A 19079-nucleotide genomic window follows, 5' to 3' on the forward strand; every position below is an offset into this window, starting at 1 on the left:
GGTGTGCGGCCGTACACCCACCTCCTGGCAGCACACCCACTCTTATATAAAGGGTAGAATCATTGAGTCCCGTCATGTTCTTCATCTCTTTGAAGGAGTGCGTCCGCACACCCACATAAGGTGGCCTCGTAATCCTAAAAGACCCTCCAAAGTGAGAGTTAGACTTCCATATTCGAATTGGACATAAACCTAGCTTTACTACACCTTAGAATTGGCTTTTTTTGGACATCATCATGTAGGGTGTACGGCTGCACACATACCCTTGTGCGGCAGCACACTCCCATGTGCGACCATACACACACCCTAGGACCACAAACTCATTTTTAAAACCCTAAACATGTACTACAACTTAGTATGGACCTAGAACACTTCATGGATGCAAGTATGGACCTTGAAAACACCTCAAAAGCACCTTCCACCATGAGTGTACGGCCGCACACCCATGGCCACACACAGCTTTAAGGTGGCCATACACTTCCCTCATATAATCCTTTAAGGTCCTAGCACTTAGTGTAAGCAGTCCTAAGTTATTAGAGTGGTTCTCCATCACATTTAGTAGGGAAATACCTTCATTTGACTCCTTTATGTGTCATTACATGTTAATTAGGGTCAAATCGTGTTCAAGGTTTCACTTGAACATCCCGCAATTTGTATCGATCCGTCATTTAAATCACCCGAGGTGAGTTCATGCCCCCTAAGTTTTTCCGAGTTTTCGTGTTTTCAGGGAGGGAATACAAGCAAAAGTACAAGGGAACTTGTGCTCAAAATATATTATTTTCTTTAAGATAATTATATTTTCAGTATGCTTTTAACACGGAAAACAGTTTTACCAAATGATTAACAAATCAACTCGTAGAAACAATTTTCTAAACTAGAGCAATGAACTTATGAATCATGTAGCAAAATGTATCGTTTTATGAAGGATTCATGTTAATCACAAAAGGATTTTCTATATTATTACTTGTAAATTTGTTAGTCTAAGTTGGAGACAAGTCCTTGGTAACACTCACCACATGAAACAGAGTGTAGGACCAGCACTTGTGACCAAAATCTCTTGTAGGGAGAGTGTGACTATTGTGTATAGATCTATAGGGGACTGACAATCCCGCACCTTGCTGCTAGCTACAGTCAGACCGACAGGTCTACGAGTGACAAAGTCATAAAGGATATTGACTGTTCCGGGCCATATCCAGTCAGTTATGGTCATGAAACTTACAACCTAGATAGCAAATATTTACTTTTGTAATAATGAATCGAGTGAACTAACCTCAAAGTAATAACCGATTTTGATTACTGGAGGGTATTAATAGTACCTTCAGGATTTAGTTCAACACGTTTTCTTTTATTAGTTTTATTTATAAAATAGGGCTAATATACCTCACTGGGAGTAACCAGAGTTTTTAAAAGAAAACGACGTTTACCAATATAAGTATGGTGGATACTTGTACACCTTAGTTTAGAACGGATAACCAACCATCAACTTTTAGGAAAAATATAGGATTTTCCTGGGATAACTCGGCTATTCATAAAAGGATTGTTTTTACATGTAACTAACGGATATTCATATTCATTCCACGACTCCTTGGATTGTACATACCTCGTATGGATCCGTAAGTCATGGAAGGAATGGTTTTTCAAACACGCTTTTTATAAGAAAATATAGGATTTTCTTGAGGAAAACTTTTCAAAAGGATTCAAGGAAACATTTTCCATCAAAACTAAATGCTTATGAACTCAGCAGCTTTATGCTGATATTCTTTCAAAACTGCTTGTATTCTCAGGGATTTAGTAGACAGGTACTTCCAACATTTTGGAGAAGTCGGCGCGTTAGAGTCACGTATTTCGATTTTACTTTTGTCATGAATAAAACTATGTACTAAGACAATGTAAACCTTATTCATACATGTATTCAATGTTTGGTTGTGTTTACTATGCTTGCTATGATACAACTGTTGTGATACTACGCATGACGTCAACCACCCCGAACGTTTCCGCCGTTCTGGTTTGGGGGTGTGACACTTGTACCCATTGGACCAGTCAAAATTGGATTGTTTATACCATTTTGTTTGAACTTTGAATCAAATAAGTTAATGACTATCATATTTCATGCATAACTAATCTAACTTTATCTATAATATTATAACTTGCAAAATTAAATTTTCAAATAAAAACACGTAACATATAAATCTAGTCCGCCAACAAAAGTTAACAATCTTAATACAAGCATACAAAAGTAATTACCATAACACCAAAAATCATAGTTTAAAATTTAAAATAAATCCAACTAACAAACGTCATAATCTAATCTTTCGTTTGCCTATTCCCCATATCACTGTCATCTAAATCTAACATGTTTAAGGGTTGTGCAATCTCTACATAAACGCAAAATGAAAATTTTGTTAGTATTTAATAAAAAATGATAATTGATAAACTGAAATATTTCAACTTTAATATCCTAACTTCGAAGGATTGTAACTCACTGAATATAACACAAAAAAACAACAAAATTATAGGCTAAGTTCATCTACAAACTCTAAATTACATGTTGGAAAAAATCAAATGTCAATCTAATTTAAAGAGAATGGGATATGCCTGTTTAAAGAATTTCACATAATACAAAATTAAATTTCTTGCTGAAAACTGAAATATTTCAACTTTGATATCTCATATTTGAATGATTGTAACTCATAGAATATAACACAAAAAAACAACAAAATTATAGTCTAAAATCATCTGTAAACTCTAATCTAAAATCATCTGTAAACTCTAAATTACACGTTGGAAAAAAACTACACGTCAATCCTGATGGGTTTTGGTCATAAGACATCATATGTGCTCATACAAACCCTAATGCTTGGATCTAGGTTTCTCTATTGTACATGCTTTGATCCAAGACTATAAACCCTAATTCTAGCATATGGAAATCAATATTAACATATAATTAGGTTTATGATATTACCTTGATTGTTATGTAGCAATAACAATCCCAATTCCTCCTTGAATTGACTTTGGAAGGCTTAGAGTCACAAGTGTCACTCCTCTAATGGCTTACAAACACCAAGAGCAAATGGAGAAGGTATAAAGAGAGAGGATAGAGGTAGGAATTCATCCTTAGGACTTCTTGGGAAAGGCTTAGACGAATTCATGAGCCTTAGGGGGTTTATATAGGTGTAAAGATTAGGGTTTTAGTCCTTATCCTTATCTAGTTGCTTGCCCACCAAGCAACCATAAGATAAGTCTTAGAAACCCTTATCCTAGTCGAATTATAAGGCATTATCTCCTTAAATTCGTTCACCCTATATTTAAGATAATTCTTACCTTATTTTGTAACTATCACATAATTACAATTCAGCCCCTTTAGTTTAATTAATTACACTTGATCACAAAATTAATTCTTAATTAATTATTGACCAATATTAATTAAACAAATATGATTTCTCCTTTAATATATTATTCTTATAACATATTAATAAATCATAATAACCTCTCTCTCTATTTATTTCTCCAATCAAGTTGCTTTGGTGAAGGCAACCCAAAAGGACCATGCACCATCGGGTCAAGTACATACCAAAATAGTTATGGACTTAGACACTAATCCAACAGTCTCCCACTTGGATAAGTCTAACAACTATTCTGCGTATGACTTCGGATCCTGATCTACAATCGTAGCTTTCCAAAGCCGCTGTCAACTCTGATCCTATTAGATACGCGTGTCCTTAGATAAGGGATCACATATTCCTCCATTCTATATATCATATGAGATATGGTTTCAAATCATTCTCTTTGTACTATATCTCGATTCCCGATTTATGACGACTGACTAATTGAACAAATCAAATTAGCCCTAGCCCGGCCGAGCATTTACGTTTGTCATCACTAAATCATCGAGGGGCCCAAAGATATCGCTTTTATCCTACTTTGGATAAAAGGAACGGATAAACTTTGATACAATGCTTGCTTGCACTCACTAACCAAATCACACACAACAATATGTTTTATAACACAAAGTTACTAGTGTGTTTACATATTATCAATGTGCGACCGATTCACAAGATACAACTCACACATCTCGGTTTCAAGAATATAAGATGTTATCGTCTCATCAATCACTCGTGATACAATCCATGGAGTGATCCAAGTGAGCGTGAGTTTAATCCAATGCTCAAATTCATATTCATAAGCACTCATGAACGTTGCAACAAACATTTGCTTATGTCTAATACTCTTTTAGACAATCCACACACCAATTCACGACAGTCTTCATTCATATCTACTTCCAACATATGAACGATCCACGTATCTAAATCCGATCCACGTATCTAAATCCTCAACCCTCGGATGTGGTATTGTGTATTGTGTAATCATACCACATAACCCACCGCATCAGCCCCAAGCTTGCCCGGTATGGTATATCGTGTAGTCTAAGTATCATATAGCTTTGATCCACCGTTGAAGGGATTAAATCATCGTTGACCGGACGTTTTGGAAACTTTGAAACAAACGGCATCGATTAATGGCTACACAGTAACGATCTACAACCTCCTACACCGCATAATTATCACTTCAACAAAAGCCAGTTCCCCTAAAGTCATCGTCGAAAGCTCCACCGTTGCCCTTCAGCACCGCCCTCGCTCCGATCGGACCTAACCTTTTCCGACTACCAGGATATATACCGACGGACGGAGAAAGAGGTGAACGGAGGAATTCATCGCAGAAAAGCTGAGAGAGAATGTCGCTAACGAGTGTAAAGATGTCGGAGGATGTGTGGTTAACATGTCTCACTCATGCATTGTCCACGGAGACTGAAGAAATTATGGGGCTTCTTCTCGGCGATATTCAGGTTATACCTTTGCATCATGTCTTTCTCTTTCTTAACTTTTAGCTATTTACAACTGCTTTTAGGGTTTTTTAGCTTATCAATACATTTTGTCCGCTCCAGAGCTATTGCCATTGCTTTCTGTGAATAAAATCATAATCTGATCGACAACGTCTGTGTAATTCCGTCTATTTCTTCGAAACTATTCATGTGCAAGCGGCATAGTTTCATCTTTGCTAAACCCGTTGTTAACTGTTCTTCTCCGTGTGTATATGATTAGGAACATGAATTCTGTTTCTTACAATCTACCTGATTTGATGTCCTTACCAAATCGGAGTAATTTATCACTGTGTTTAGTTGTTAATTCTACAGATGAATCTATTCCATCTTTTTTCCTAATATAGAAATGAAAACTAGTTCACCTGTTGCAGAAGCTTGTTGTTCAGTGCTGTTTAACCTCTTTTTGCTCATTGAGTCTTTGTTCTTGAAATAAGATGTTGCAAGTTATGCCTATAATTTGGTGTCTGTAGCTATTAGATTTTGATTGAATAATTTCTTTATCTTACAAAATTGCAATTTCAGCACTCCAAAAATGGAAGTGTAACTGCCCTAATTTGGGGAGCATTGCCACAACCAAGATGTGATAGGCAGAAGGATCGCGTTGAGACAAATCCTGAGCAGCTGACAGCTGCATCAGTTCAGGCTGAGATATCCTTTATATGTATTAAACTATTAATATAACAATTTTACATATAAACATATAATTATCTTTTTACACTACAACTATTTTAAGGTCATATTGATTAAAAAATGTTTGTATTTGTTCAATTAACTCTACAACACAAAATGACTCTGGAAACTGGAAGAACAACAAGAGTGATTGGCTGGTATCATTCACATCCACATATCACAGTCCTTCCTTCTCATGTTGGTAAGTTTTCATATACATTGAAATATGATGTCTAAAAAAAGGTACTTTAAAGTTTAATGTCTTTCTTTTTCTTACTCTAAAACTCTAAATCAAGACATATCATTTTGTCAATTTCCTTTTCAGATGTTCGGACTCAAGCTATGTATCAACTTCTAGATTCTGGTTTTATAGGATTGATTTTTTCGTGTTTCAATGAAGATCAATACAAGGTTCTAATCTTAACTAAACTGTTTGCAACTTTGCATATGTAATGTAATTTCTTTTACAATAACTGTGTATAGGAATTAGATAAAACAAACCTTTGAAATTTTATTAAGTGTGTTGATTCAGGTTGGAAGAATACAAGTTACAGCATTCCAGTCATTAGATGGAAAGCAAAACCATGTATTGAAACCTCATTTCAGTCCTATAAATAAAAGTTCCATTATAGATCTAGAATCTTCCTTAAGTTCCACAGAGAATTCACTCACACATTCTGGCTCAACACGTGTAGAATCTCTAGAGTATGACACTGGTGATTCAAAAGCTTTAAAGGTATATATTTAATTTGCTTATTAATAGAATCAGGGAATGAATTCTTTCTCTAATTTTACAAAATTTGAGGTATACAGGGTGGAGCAAAACCATCTGCTTTGAAGGGTTTCTTTGCAAATGCAGATACTGTGAACACAGAAAGTGGCATAGTTGATATTGACCCCATGGATATGTCTGAAAGCATGCAAGAAGCAATGCATCGTTCAAATATGGAAATGAGGTAATATCCAAAAATGTCTTCTTATTATTATTTCATGTGGATAACAGAATTTAAAAATAAAAATTTAATTGTTGCAGTGGTGCAGAGTATGTGAGAAAAGAAGTTCCTCTTCATGTTTTGCCAACTTTGTCACTTCTGAATCTTGAATCGCCTTTAACATCATTTAGTCATTTACAATCTGTGTTATATGAAGAGGAGCGAACAGCATATCATCAAGCAATATTACAAATTATGAGGTACATATCAATATAATATATTATTACTATTATTATATAAACATGTTCTTTTATTGAATATAGAGTGATTTATTTGATGTAGGGATGGAAAAGCCCATCCGCTTTCTTTCATCCATCATACTTCCACTTATCAAGCTTCCATCTGCAAATTAATGGAATATTGGTGAGAAATTATAACCCCCTTTTTTTTTTATATATATATTTCTGGCTCATGACATAAAATTTAATTTGCAGCTTAAGCCCTGCTATAACTGCTCTTCAGGATCGAGTGACAGAAAATGAGATTAGGGTATGAATAATATTTTCTGTCTTGTGTATATTAATTAGCATCGTAATATTATATTTAATTTGAATCAGCTTCGGATGCTTGCAAATGAAGCGAAAATTTTGGAAAAAGAAAGCACAAGAGTGAATGTGAATGATTCAAGTTCAAATTCACCAAGAAATGTTTCATCTCATGGACACAGAGGAAGTGGGAAGGATTTGTACAATCCCTTTGAATCAAATAATGTGAGATCTGTTTCTGGTTCCAGTAGTCGTAGTAGAAAAGGTTCCTAGTTGCTTTTTTAATTTTATTTTGGGTATGTCATGTTTCAGCTTTTGGTTCATTAATGGAATGGAATTGTATGATATTGGAATCATGTTTTGTTAGGTAGTTGATTGGATTGTAAATGGCAATCAAGCCACCTATGTATATTTTTTTGATCAAGGGTTAGGCCTCGAAGTTAAAACATCTTGTTTTAAAATATGAAATCAACTTTTAGATTGTGATTGGGTTAAGTGGCTGAATGGGTGAAGCTGATATCTGTTTGGGTTAAATGTTGTGGTCTGTTTCTTTCTTTTCTAAGTTTGAATAAATAGTGAGAGTAAATGATAATTTTACTATTACATTTCATCAAACAATTTTCACAATATCATTGATTTTATCAGTATTCATTAATTTTAACGTGAAAGGAGTTGGACTGAAAAAATAAGAACAATTTGGTAAATGGTTGGTGTCTTGATGTATTAAGCTATGTTTTTTGGCTTGGCCTGTTAAGTCATGTAAATGCTTAACTTATAAAGCTCATTAAGTAAAAAAGAAACAGCCTTTTAGTGCTAACCTTTGTATATGTATCACATGTATGAGACTTAAGGAATAATGAGTCCAACTCTACAGAATCAAGCCTACGGCACTTACGAAATAATATAAAAAAAAATGAGGCAAAAGTATGCCCACATCTACATGCATTAACACTATTTCCAATTTCATGTCCAAATGCAATCTTTTCAAAGCTCCCGTCATACACACTATTTCCATTTCGAATAGGTGTCCACAACCCAAATCGGTACCTAAAACACAACCTAAATCATCATGACGAGTTAAGAGCACTAAAATCACAAACAACATAAATATGTAATGCAAAAGGAGAAAGAGACATTGTGTTGTATTTGGGTTTTTAAGATTTATGAGGATAGCATGACCAGTACGCAAGTTTTTTAGGAACATATTTTGGCCCAAGTCCACAAATCAATGGGCCGGAAATATCAGAGTCTCAACCAAGTATCTTCAAAGTGCCATGACTTGAAACAAAAGATCAGCAAGTTCAAGAACATTTACAACTTAGTGGTTCAAAAAAATGTGACAACAACATGGATTTTTTGCAAATGGCACTTAAGAAATACCGTATTGAAAGTTTTGGGAATCCGTTTACCCACCACAAAGGTTGGTATATACTACGAAATTGCACAAAGTGGACAAGGGTTCTACCTCGGCCGAAACAGAAGGCTCTAAAATCTCAAATACATCCGAGTCTAACGATTACACACAAACATTGGACACATGTTGTCATATCGACCTTAACGACGAAGATGCCAACCTTTAATTGGAAGTCAATAATGCCTCTAGACCCGATTAAAAGGGATAAGGTGAAATGAGTTAAATTGACTTCTTTCAATAATTCTTCAAACAATAACTTTTCAGTAGCTACTTAAAAATGGACGGACACATGCTTCATAAAAGGAAAATGGTGAGGTGCAAAAACAAAAGACATATTTAGAGATCCTTAAAATGAATACGTGTGGTTTGGAAGACGACAACCTCCAAGCGATACCATTAGAGATAAAATTTTGTAATTTGTATCTTAAAAGGGTAATATATTTTTTTGATTTGTACCCATTTAGTCACTGATTTTTTTTCGTCTATATTTACCCCTTCAACTTGTTAAACTGTACACATTCAGTCCTTATGACCGGTTACTCCAGGTTAGCCGGGAAAATAACTTAATAAGGTAATATATTTCTCATTTTGTACACATTTAGTCCTTAATATTTTTTTGTTTCAAAATAAGTCAATTTTGTTTTTGTACTCATTCAGTACTTATAAATGATTTCTTTAGGTTTTTTCACGACATCTTACATGAGACAATCAGTGATGAAGTGTGTGTGGCTGTTGATGTTTATGTGTAACGTCTCATTTTCACAAAAAAAAAATTCATTTTTAAATAAGGCAAAACTCCCTAATTATAAATCCATTATTAAGAAAAAACGTTTATTCCAAAATTTATCGAAAATCAGAGTAATATATGAAACGCGGAATCCTCAATACTGTTGATGGGTGTGTACAATCATGTCTTCTCCTTCCCACGATCAACGATAGAACCTGAAAATATAAATAACTGGGTAAGCATAAAGTTTAGTGAGTTTCACCCAAAATACCCGATACAATAAACGTATTATCATGCATAATGGACCCACACTCATCAGATTGGAATACATTGGCCCAATCAGTCATCTGACTGGAATTCCAACACACAACAGGTCCAATCAGTTATCGGACTGCAATATCCAGGGTTTGTCGGCATGTCGCCTTAACCCAACTGCTCTTCTCGAGCTTCCGTACCTACAACTTACAGCCGATCCGCACCAGGTATATTGGCCTACAACATATATCAGGACCACCTCAACCTATCTCACCACCATATGACTATCCCACTTAAGATGTTGTGAGAAAAACCTAAAGAAATCATTTATAAGTGTTAAATGAGTACAAAAACAAAAATGACTTATTTTGCAACAAAAAAGATATTAAGGACTAAATGTGTACAAAAATATTAAGGACTAAATATATACACAGTGAGAAATATATTACTCTATTAAGTCATTTTTACCGGCTAACCTGGAGTAGCCGGTCATAAGGACTAAATGTGTACAATTTAACAAGTTAAACGGGTAAATGTGGACGAAAAAAAATTCAGTGACTAAATGTGTACAAATCAGAAAATATATCACCCTTTTAAATCATTATCCCTTTGTATCATGTAATTTTTATTTTTATGAAATAATGAAATATTTTTAATTTTAATTAATCTTATGCTTTTATTTTTATTTAATATTTTGTATTTAAATTAGAAAATAATAAATTTGATTTGATAGCAAGTGTTGACCGCACCCTTAAAGCATCTCTAATGTAGAATTTTTTCAAAGCTTATTCCTATTACTTTTTTTTATTGACCATTCAATATTATTAGGGCACAAAAGCTTATTTGTTTTTTAAAATGTCTTAATGCATTAAGATGCCACTAGCAAGGAGCTAAGGCAAAAACAAAACAATTAAATTCAAAGAATAAAAGATGACTTCTAAGTTGGTTGTACCAGTTATGATGAAACTTATGCTTTCTATGAGTTATCCAAGTAAAAGAAAATGAAACAATATCATCAAGCAAAAGAAAATGAAACAATATCATCAAACAATTTATCCTATTTAGAAGTGGTTTTGTCAAAGACATACTTGTTTCTGAAACACCAAAGCCACCACCAAGCCGTAACCATGATAACATCAATGACCAAAGGCACCATCAAGCCGTAACCACGATAACCTCAAAGCTTATTTATTTTATTTATTGATTATTCAATATACATTGCATGATTAATACACTTTTATGTTTCTAAATCTAACCCCTCATATTTTAATCATATTTCATTACCCCCTCGATTTATATTTTAGTTTTAAATCAGGGGCATAACCAAAGGGGCTTTAGGGGTGGCTGGTTGTTGCTATGTGATATTTCGGATGCTGAGTGGATACCACCTTGAGGGCTTCTACCAATGAGCAGTCCAAGTAACACGTTGTATGATGTGTGACAAATATATGTTAGAAAGCCATATCGAGGGCGGACCCCCCATATTGCTCTCTAATACCTAAGTTAGAATTCATATTCAAGGCTTAGATATCAAGTGTGATAGAATTGCAGAGGGTTTTTTATGCCTTACCTTTCGAGTTAGGTGAAAACCTGTTTTTATAGTTGGGGTTCGGACCAGTTCGTGATTTCCCCTTCTGGGTTTTGCGTTAGTCCTTAGGTCGTAAGGGTAAACTTTTTTTTATTAGAATAGTCTTGTCTTTTCTGTGTTTCCTGGAGATGCTTCATAGGCTGTGTATGGGGATAGGTGATTCTTGTCCTATGTGCTCGATACCATTCATGTATTCGCGGCTATACTGCCAGGCTGGGTTTGTTGGTTGGCTTGGTGTTATGTGGGTTGACGTCCATACCCCATTACCGATGCTACCTCTTAAATTTCGCGGCATAGGGTAAAATATTGGGAAATTTTATGACGTGCTACCCTCAAAATCACATATGTTACACTTTGGATTTTTTCTCGGTTCAGTCACCATTTTAAATATTATATATATATATATATATATATATATATATATATATATATATATATATATATATATATATATATATACTATTTTTATCAAATAATGAACGACATTTCATTTATAAAACATAAATTGATAATATGACGTGTGCTTAAAAAATATTAATTAAATAAAGAATACTTTATAAAACCTTTTAGATAGATATAGATAAATTAATAAATTTTCTAAAAAAAACTATTGAAAACTGTTAACAAAGATGTGATCTAATTAAAAATTAAAAATTAATAGAATGAAGAAATATACGTCTATTATAATTTATAACTTTAAATAAGAAAAGGCTTTTGCATGAAAATCCCTTAATAATTTTTTGCAGTCTACTTTAAATGTCATTATAATTTCTTTTGTAAAAAAACATTGATAATTATATTTTTTTTTTATTTAAGCAATTATTTATCTATTAAAATCATATAACACCTTAGAAATGATTACAATAATTACCGACCGGTATAAAATATATCGTATTTGGTTGTTTTGAAGTGGACAACGATTTATTTTTTTACGGATAATGACTTAAAAGTGTAACATATTTTTTGATTTATACACATTTATTTATTGAGTTTTTTTGTCTATATTTTTTCATTGAACTGTTCAAAAACATCCTTATGACATGTTATCGGAGGTTTAGCCGGTTTACGATGTATTTGACACCGCCGACGAGGCTTCGATCATATTCTCTGGCGAGACTCCGGTCATCTTCTCTGGCCAACAATGTTTGCAACACACACACAAGCAAGGTTTCGATTTTCATATCTAGAACACACATCACACTCATATTTTGATTTTCATATTAAGAACAAACATACATCAAATTTGAATTTTTGAAATCTATTAGAGCATCTGAGACAAAGAATTGTGATGAAAACAAAACTCGTTTCATGTTATCTTTATTAGAAATCATGATGAATTCAGAAATTGTGATGAACCCAAAAATTGTGTTCATCCATAAAACAAACACGCATAAACACTTTATGAGAGTGTATTCGTGTTCTTCATCTTTTTTTGGGTTTGTTCTTCAAACACACACACATAAGATTTTGGTATGTATTCTTGAACATCTTCATCCCAAAAATCAATGTGCGTGTTCTTGAATATCTTCTTCCCATATATCGATTTTGTACGCATGTATGAGTTCTTGAAAAGAAATCAATGTGTGTTCTTGAAAAAAATTGATGTGTGTATGTGTCTTCATCTTCGTTCCATAAATAAAATGATCTTCAATATCACACCTAGCATTTTTGGCTAGGAAATTCTATCTATGTATGATCAACTCTTGATGTATCTTGTAACTCTAAGATTGATGCTATGTATGTTATTCATTTCAAAAACAACTATTCAAATCAAAACTCACTCGTGAAGCCCTAAACCTAATTCAATGCACCACACTCATTCGACTTTGGGCTTGTAACCCTCATTTCCCGGTTCAAACTCTTATTGGACCATGATCCTCTTGTTGGGCCTAATGGGCCTATAAACCCTCAACTTGATTATTTTGGTTTGGGAAACCCCATTTGGGCTCTAGTTGGACCCACATTCATTAAACTATAGCATTTTGGGCCATAAGACTCTTCATGGGCCTTATCAGGCCTAAACTTTCTCACTTCGTTCTCATGGGCCTTATTGGGCCCAAAAACCACCCATTTGTTTTCAATGGATCGAAAACCCGTTGATTTTACCTCTTTTGGGTCGAGAGCCCCTAATGGGCCTTTATGGGCCAAAAAACCTTTATTGGGCCAACGTGTTTTAGGTTGCATTTTAAACTCAAGCCCAATACACTCTCTTCTTTCATCCTCCATCCATTCTTGGTTTTAAAACAAAAAAAAGATGGAGATTTATGGGGTGACACCTCATTATTATTTATTGGTAATCCATGCACTATAACCACCATGCAACTAGAAACTCTCATACCTCTAGGCAACATCTTTTCTCACATCTCTCTCCTCTCTTCTTAATTCTCGACCAAGCCTCTCTCCATTCTCCACTCTCCAAAAATTCAAACTTCATGCCATACTAAAAATTCCTCTCTAGAATCTTCAAGAATTCCTCCATTCTTTTTCAAGAAACCGTGAGGTGGTTTGGATTTTCAACAAGTTCTCACCAAAGTTCATCTCTTTAGGTAAGTTACTTCACACTTAAGCTGATTAAATCCATCTTATGTTAAGATCTTCCCTCAAAACATCATCGATCTCGTGTTTATGCTCCTAGAAACATCTTGTTTTCGAAGATCTTCTTAAAGGAACTTGCTAGGCTGAAATCTCCTTCAATCTTCTCACCAAAACCGATCCATCAACCAAAGTGAGTTCATACCCCCTTGTTTTCAGTTTTAATATGTTTTTGGGGAGGAATACAAATTGCTTTTGTGTTAGATATATGTGTGTATGCATGTATATGTGTGTTTTCATGTTATATGTTGTGATTATGTTATGAAAACATGCTAAATCTTCACCAAACACGAAATATCTACTAAACTTGGTGATGGTTGTAAACTAAACCACCTTATGTGACTTACTATGAAGTTAAAAGGATTAAACATGCTAAGGATGTTTGCAAACTAAATAAAATCGTATAAGGGGCCATTTTTGACAAATAAATAAAAAAGTGAGGTCCTTATGACACACACAACTTTGGAGAGGGCCAAAAGAGTCATTTTAGATGAAAATGAATCTTTATGAAATTCATGGTTTTAATGGGGGCAAAAGTGTTAATTTTCACAAAATGGGCTTCTTTTTGGGCTAAATTTGTCAATTTTCAAAAAATGGGTCTTATTTAGAAACTCACGGTTTCATGGGCCTAAAAAGGAAATATTTGACTTTTTATGGTCTTCACGGTTTTAATGGGCTAAATTTGTCAATTTTCAAAAAATGGGTCTTATTTAGAAACTCACGGTTTCATGGGCCTAAAAAGGAAATATTTGACTTTTTATGGATTACATTGTTATTTTAAACAAACATGAGCCAAAAATGTAAATTCTCAGTTAAATGGGCTGAAAATGTCATTTCAATAAACTTTTGGGCCAAAAATGTTTTTCTAAAAGTGGGTTAAAAATGTCGTTTTATACAAAATAAGCCCTTAAAAGTAAACTTTCGGTCTTAATGGGCCTAAAGTGTTATTTTTACAAAAAATTTGCCTTAATTGTAAATTTTTGGCTTAATGGGCAAAGAATGTCATTTTTACAAAAAGTGGGTCTTTCATGTCATTTTGGAAAATAATTTAGCTAAAACAAGCAATATAATAACAAACAGACTAATTACGTCATTCTCACTTATATTGGACCTTGTTTACTCATTTTGATGTTATTGGACTTTGTGATCCTTTTACATGCTTATTGGACCTGATACATTCATTACATGTTTATTGGGCCTTAGTGACCCATTTACATGCTTATTGGGCCTAATGCTTTCACTACATGCTATTGGGCCTTAGTGACCCATTTACATGTTTGATAGGTCATATGTACTCCTTACATGTTTATTGGGCTTTGTTAACCCATCTACATACTTGACGGACCTTGTATACTCATTTCGTGTTTATTAGGCCTCATTCATTCATGTACATACACTTGGGGCCTTGTAACCTAAATACATGCATGGAAACGTTATTTAAAACATTAAATAATGTGTTACAATATTCGCGTAAACATAGTTAAGGTTCTTGTGAGACGTTCTTTCATTCGTACCTACCTAGTGTACAACCTTCAGTCCTGTAGTTATAACCAGAGTCTCCTGGAGGGAGAGCGAGAGTTTGTGTATAGATCTATACGAGGTTGCCAGCCCCGCACCTGAGTTGTTCGCTACAGCTAGACTAGGCCAGTCTAGGGTGACAAATGTCTTGCCTTAAACACGCGACGCCTGAAAAACGTCATGATCAGTCATATCAAGCATGGTTATAACGACTCACATAGAAATTAACTCCACTGTAAAATTTACGAAATACATATACATTTATGCAGTTACGATACTATATATATAAACACCATTTTACGGTCTTAGGGTTTAAGATCACAACACTTTTACAAGCAGAAAATATCGGATTTTCTGAGAAACTTACATTAAACATTACCTTTTACTTAGAACAAAAAATATCAGATGTTCCTTGAATACTCTCTTTACACATTTTCAAAACAGAAACATACATACTTTAATAAAAGATTTGATACAAAACGTTCAAACCATTTTTACAGAAAATATCGGATTTTCTGGTGTTTACAAAGTGATACAAACTTTTCATACAAATATGCTTATGAATTCACCAACATTATATATGTTGACAATTTTCAAAATAACTTGTATTCTCAGGAAATCGTTAAGCGGGTTGGTCACCAAGAACACATGGATTTTGTTGTATTTTTGTTATCATCATACACTTATTATTTTGGAATGTAATTTGTAAACTAACACACTGATGTAAACAATGACGGTTGTATTATTGTATGTGTGATGATGATGTTGTCTTGATTCAATTATTTACAATGTAATCATATTACAAGATGAAGTCACCCAACCCCCGGACGTTTCTGTCGTTCCGGTTCGGGGGTGTGACACTCAAGGTGTGTAGATCTTCATTGTGCTCATCTTCTTCATAGAAATCAAACGATCTCCAGAACTGTTCATGTGTATGTGTTCATGCTCGAACATCAAATCTGGGTTTATTGGACCGATTTTTAGATCTATGTGTGTTCATGCTCGATTTTGTATGTGTTCATCATACATCGTGAGTTCATGAGAAAAGATAAGAAAGTGAGAGGAGAAAATAGAAACCTTGAATCTGAAATAGATATGATGTGTATCTATACATAATTACATATATTACCTTTTTAAGTCATAATCTTTTGTTTACTAGACTCTTTTTGAAATGTATGTACCGTGTTCTACAAATATTTATATACTCTTTTTAAAATGTATGTACTGTTTTCTACAAATATTTATATACTCTTTTTAAAATGTATGAACTGTGTTATACAAATATTTATAGATACTAATTCATTTTAATATCTAAACAATTGAAAAACTGGAAAACAAAAATGGTCTTTTATTAGAAATTCTTTTTTTCACTTTTTCATGTAAAATACTTGTGTAATGATCAATACGATTTAAAATTTTAACATTAAACTAAATATTATATCCTTAATATAAACTCAAAATTAAAGTTACACATACACTTGATCTAAAAATTTATCAATTTGCACTTCAGCAAAACACAGCAATTCCTTTTTTCACTTTTCATGTGAAAAGAAAAAAAAAAAAGGACTCCTCTTTTACTATAACTGAGTAATGACTGTATGATTTTAATTTTTCAATATTAAACCAAATAAAGGTACACATACACTTGATCAGCAAATTTACCAATTTCACTTCCAACAAAACACACGCCATAGAAACAAGCGTTAAGCGGCATGTCTTCACCGATCTCTGGTCGGGAAGATAAGATACAACATGAAATCAAATGAATCACAGAAAAAGAAAGAGATCCGATGAAACAAAGAAGTTAATCAATCGTAAATCGTAATCAATATCTCGGGTTTTGTGGGTTTTCAGTGGGAAGTCGGGTGTGCAAATTGTGGTTTCGTGGGTTGTGAAATGTATTACTGACAGCAGAAGCCGCACCTTGGGCTAGATGGGTGGCTCCCATGGCTGCACCCTGTGCGAACCCCATTGCACCTCTCGCCGCTCCGCTAGCCACGTCCCCCGCTCCATGTGCCATCGTCTTCACCGAATTCCCTGCCTGCATTTACATTCCAACTTCTTCATTGATACAAAATAAGAGTTTAATAGAATTGATAATTTGAACATAAAATAAAATTTTAGTGGTCAATAATATAAAATAAAAAAAAAAAAATTAATAGTCAAAGATATATAAAAACGACCAAATATAATAGAGAAATCTTCGAAAAATCGTAGTATTTCATTCTAATTTATGAAAAAATTCAAAACTAAAATTGATTTATGAAAAAGTCTTAATTACCGGAAAAAATGACGATTTGACCATTTTTTCCGGTTTATCGGTTTCAATAGTTATCTGGTTTCATTAGAGTCCCATTATTTTACCATAATTTGAGACTTATTTGTAAATTATGGTAAAATAATGAGACTTTATTAAAACCGGATATTTAATGAAACCGGTAAACCGGGAAAAATGGGCAAAATCGTCATTTTTACCGGTAATTGAGTCTTTTCCGTAAACAAATTTTAGTTTGAGATTTTTTTGTATATTAGGGTAAAATTTTGGAACTTTTCTAGAGATTTCCGACTATAAAATAACGACAATTGTTTACCATGTTAGTTTTCCAAAAAAGAAAAACAAAATAAATTACCTCAGTAAAAAACCATTTACTTTAAATAATAATAAACTTATAAAAAATTACTCTGATTAGAGATTTTTGCAGATCATTTTCCACACATTTATGTATTAGCTCACTTCAAAAAAATAAAAAATGATATGTATTTGGCATATATATAATTTTCGTCCTTAATAGTAATTGGTTTTTACATAAAGTACCTGATATACAAGAATAGAATCTTGGGATTCTCCCTGACCATCTCTACGCAACTGTAACAAAATAAAATAACAATAAGAAAATTGATAAAATTGCAAGTTTGAAGGTTAACAAGTATAATTAACATCTACAATTATGTGCCAAAAATAAAATGAATGGTTGTATTGACCTTTAAACATTTTCTTTTAAATTTCTTATGAGACTAATATATTGAATTTGTTAAAAGAAATTATTATTATAATAGTTTTTTTTTTCTTTTCTTTTATTTTAAACAATTTAGACGGGTTTTAAATACCTGAGTATAATTTGTGCTACATTTATATGCTTTGAACCCGTCACATTTCTAGCTAAAATTCTATAATTTATACATTTGACAGGTTAACCGCGAATTATATCCAAATTAATTTGTAAATTTCCGTCCCCAAATTCTAGCAACAATTTGCAACCATGGACACAAATTTGGTCATATATTCACATGTGTTTCTTGGAATTTGAAGTAATTTGTTTTATTGATATTTATTTTGTTATGAAAGTACATGTCCTAATAATAACTAGATCCAAAACTGGCTACACACATTGATATAAAATGCGATTTCAATTACCTGACATTGTGACTGATCATCGTTGCATTGTCCGTCAGAGTCAAGTAAACTTTGCTGACTAGGGGTTGCTTTCATTCTTTATTTGTTTTGAAATATGTTTAAAGATTACAAGTGAATCAAGAAATGTGTATTTATAGGTTCTATGAAGATTAATGGTTAGTTATGAGGTTGTTGAAGGAGACCACAATGTGTGGATTTGGTAACGTGTGGCATTTTAATGTTTGGATATGCTAATTTATGGATTTATGCATCTAATGGTTGTAAACTTGGTCAACATGTTAGAATGAGAGGTTTCCTAAGCTTTATGGTTAATTGTTGGAAAAGCGTGGCCATTGTTTTTATGGAAGATGGTGAAAACTGAAAAGTAGGCAACGACAATACGACATGCCACATTTTGGGTAGTGTGGAGTGTGGACGTTTATCTCTCTAAAAAGATAAAAAAAAATATTGAAAATATGTGAGTTTTCGTATAATTTGTTTCTGTATTTGAAAACACTTAAAAGAACTAGCTCAATAATACAAAAGGGTTTGATTTATTAATTATCAAA

General features: G+C 33.3%; 2 protein-coding genes across 2 annotated transcripts; one reads left to right on the forward strand and one right to left on the reverse strand.

The window, feature by feature from the left end:
- The first annotated feature begins 4517 nt into the window (after positions 1–4517).
- LOC111910221 (26S proteasome regulatory subunit rpn11) lies at positions 4518–7517 on the forward strand. The gene is made up of 10 exons (XM_023906012.2): positions 4518–4840; positions 5399–5524; positions 5660–5747; positions 5871–5956; positions 6078–6281; positions 6359–6501; positions 6579–6737; positions 6820–6900; positions 6972–7026; positions 7095–7517. The coding sequence occupies exons 1-10, from the start codon at positions 4730–4732 to the stop codon at positions 7293–7295; spliced, it is 1254 nt and encodes a 417-aa protein (XP_023761780.1). The 5' UTR covers positions 4518–4729; the 3' UTR covers positions 7296–7517.
- A 9169-nt stretch (positions 7518–16686) lies between these two features.
- On the reverse strand, positions 16687–18607 carry LOC128126304 (uncharacterized). Its single transcript, XM_052764048.1, has 3 exons — positions 18532–18607; positions 17932–17982; positions 16687–17157 (listed from the first exon to the last, which is right to left on the reverse strand). The coding sequence occupies exons 1-3, from the start codon at positions 18604–18606 to the stop codon at positions 16942–16944; spliced, it is 342 nt and encodes a 113-aa protein (XP_052620008.1). The 5' UTR covers position 18607; the 3' UTR covers positions 16687–16941.
- Between the last annotated feature and the right edge of the window lie 472 nt (positions 18608–19079).

This window comes from Lactuca sativa, chromosome 5 (genome assembly GCF_002870075.4).
Source record: "Lactuca sativa cultivar Salinas chromosome 5, Lsat_Salinas_v11, whole genome shotgun sequence".
NCBI lineage: Eukaryota > Viridiplantae > Streptophyta > Magnoliopsida > Asterales > Asteraceae > Lactuca > Lactuca sativa.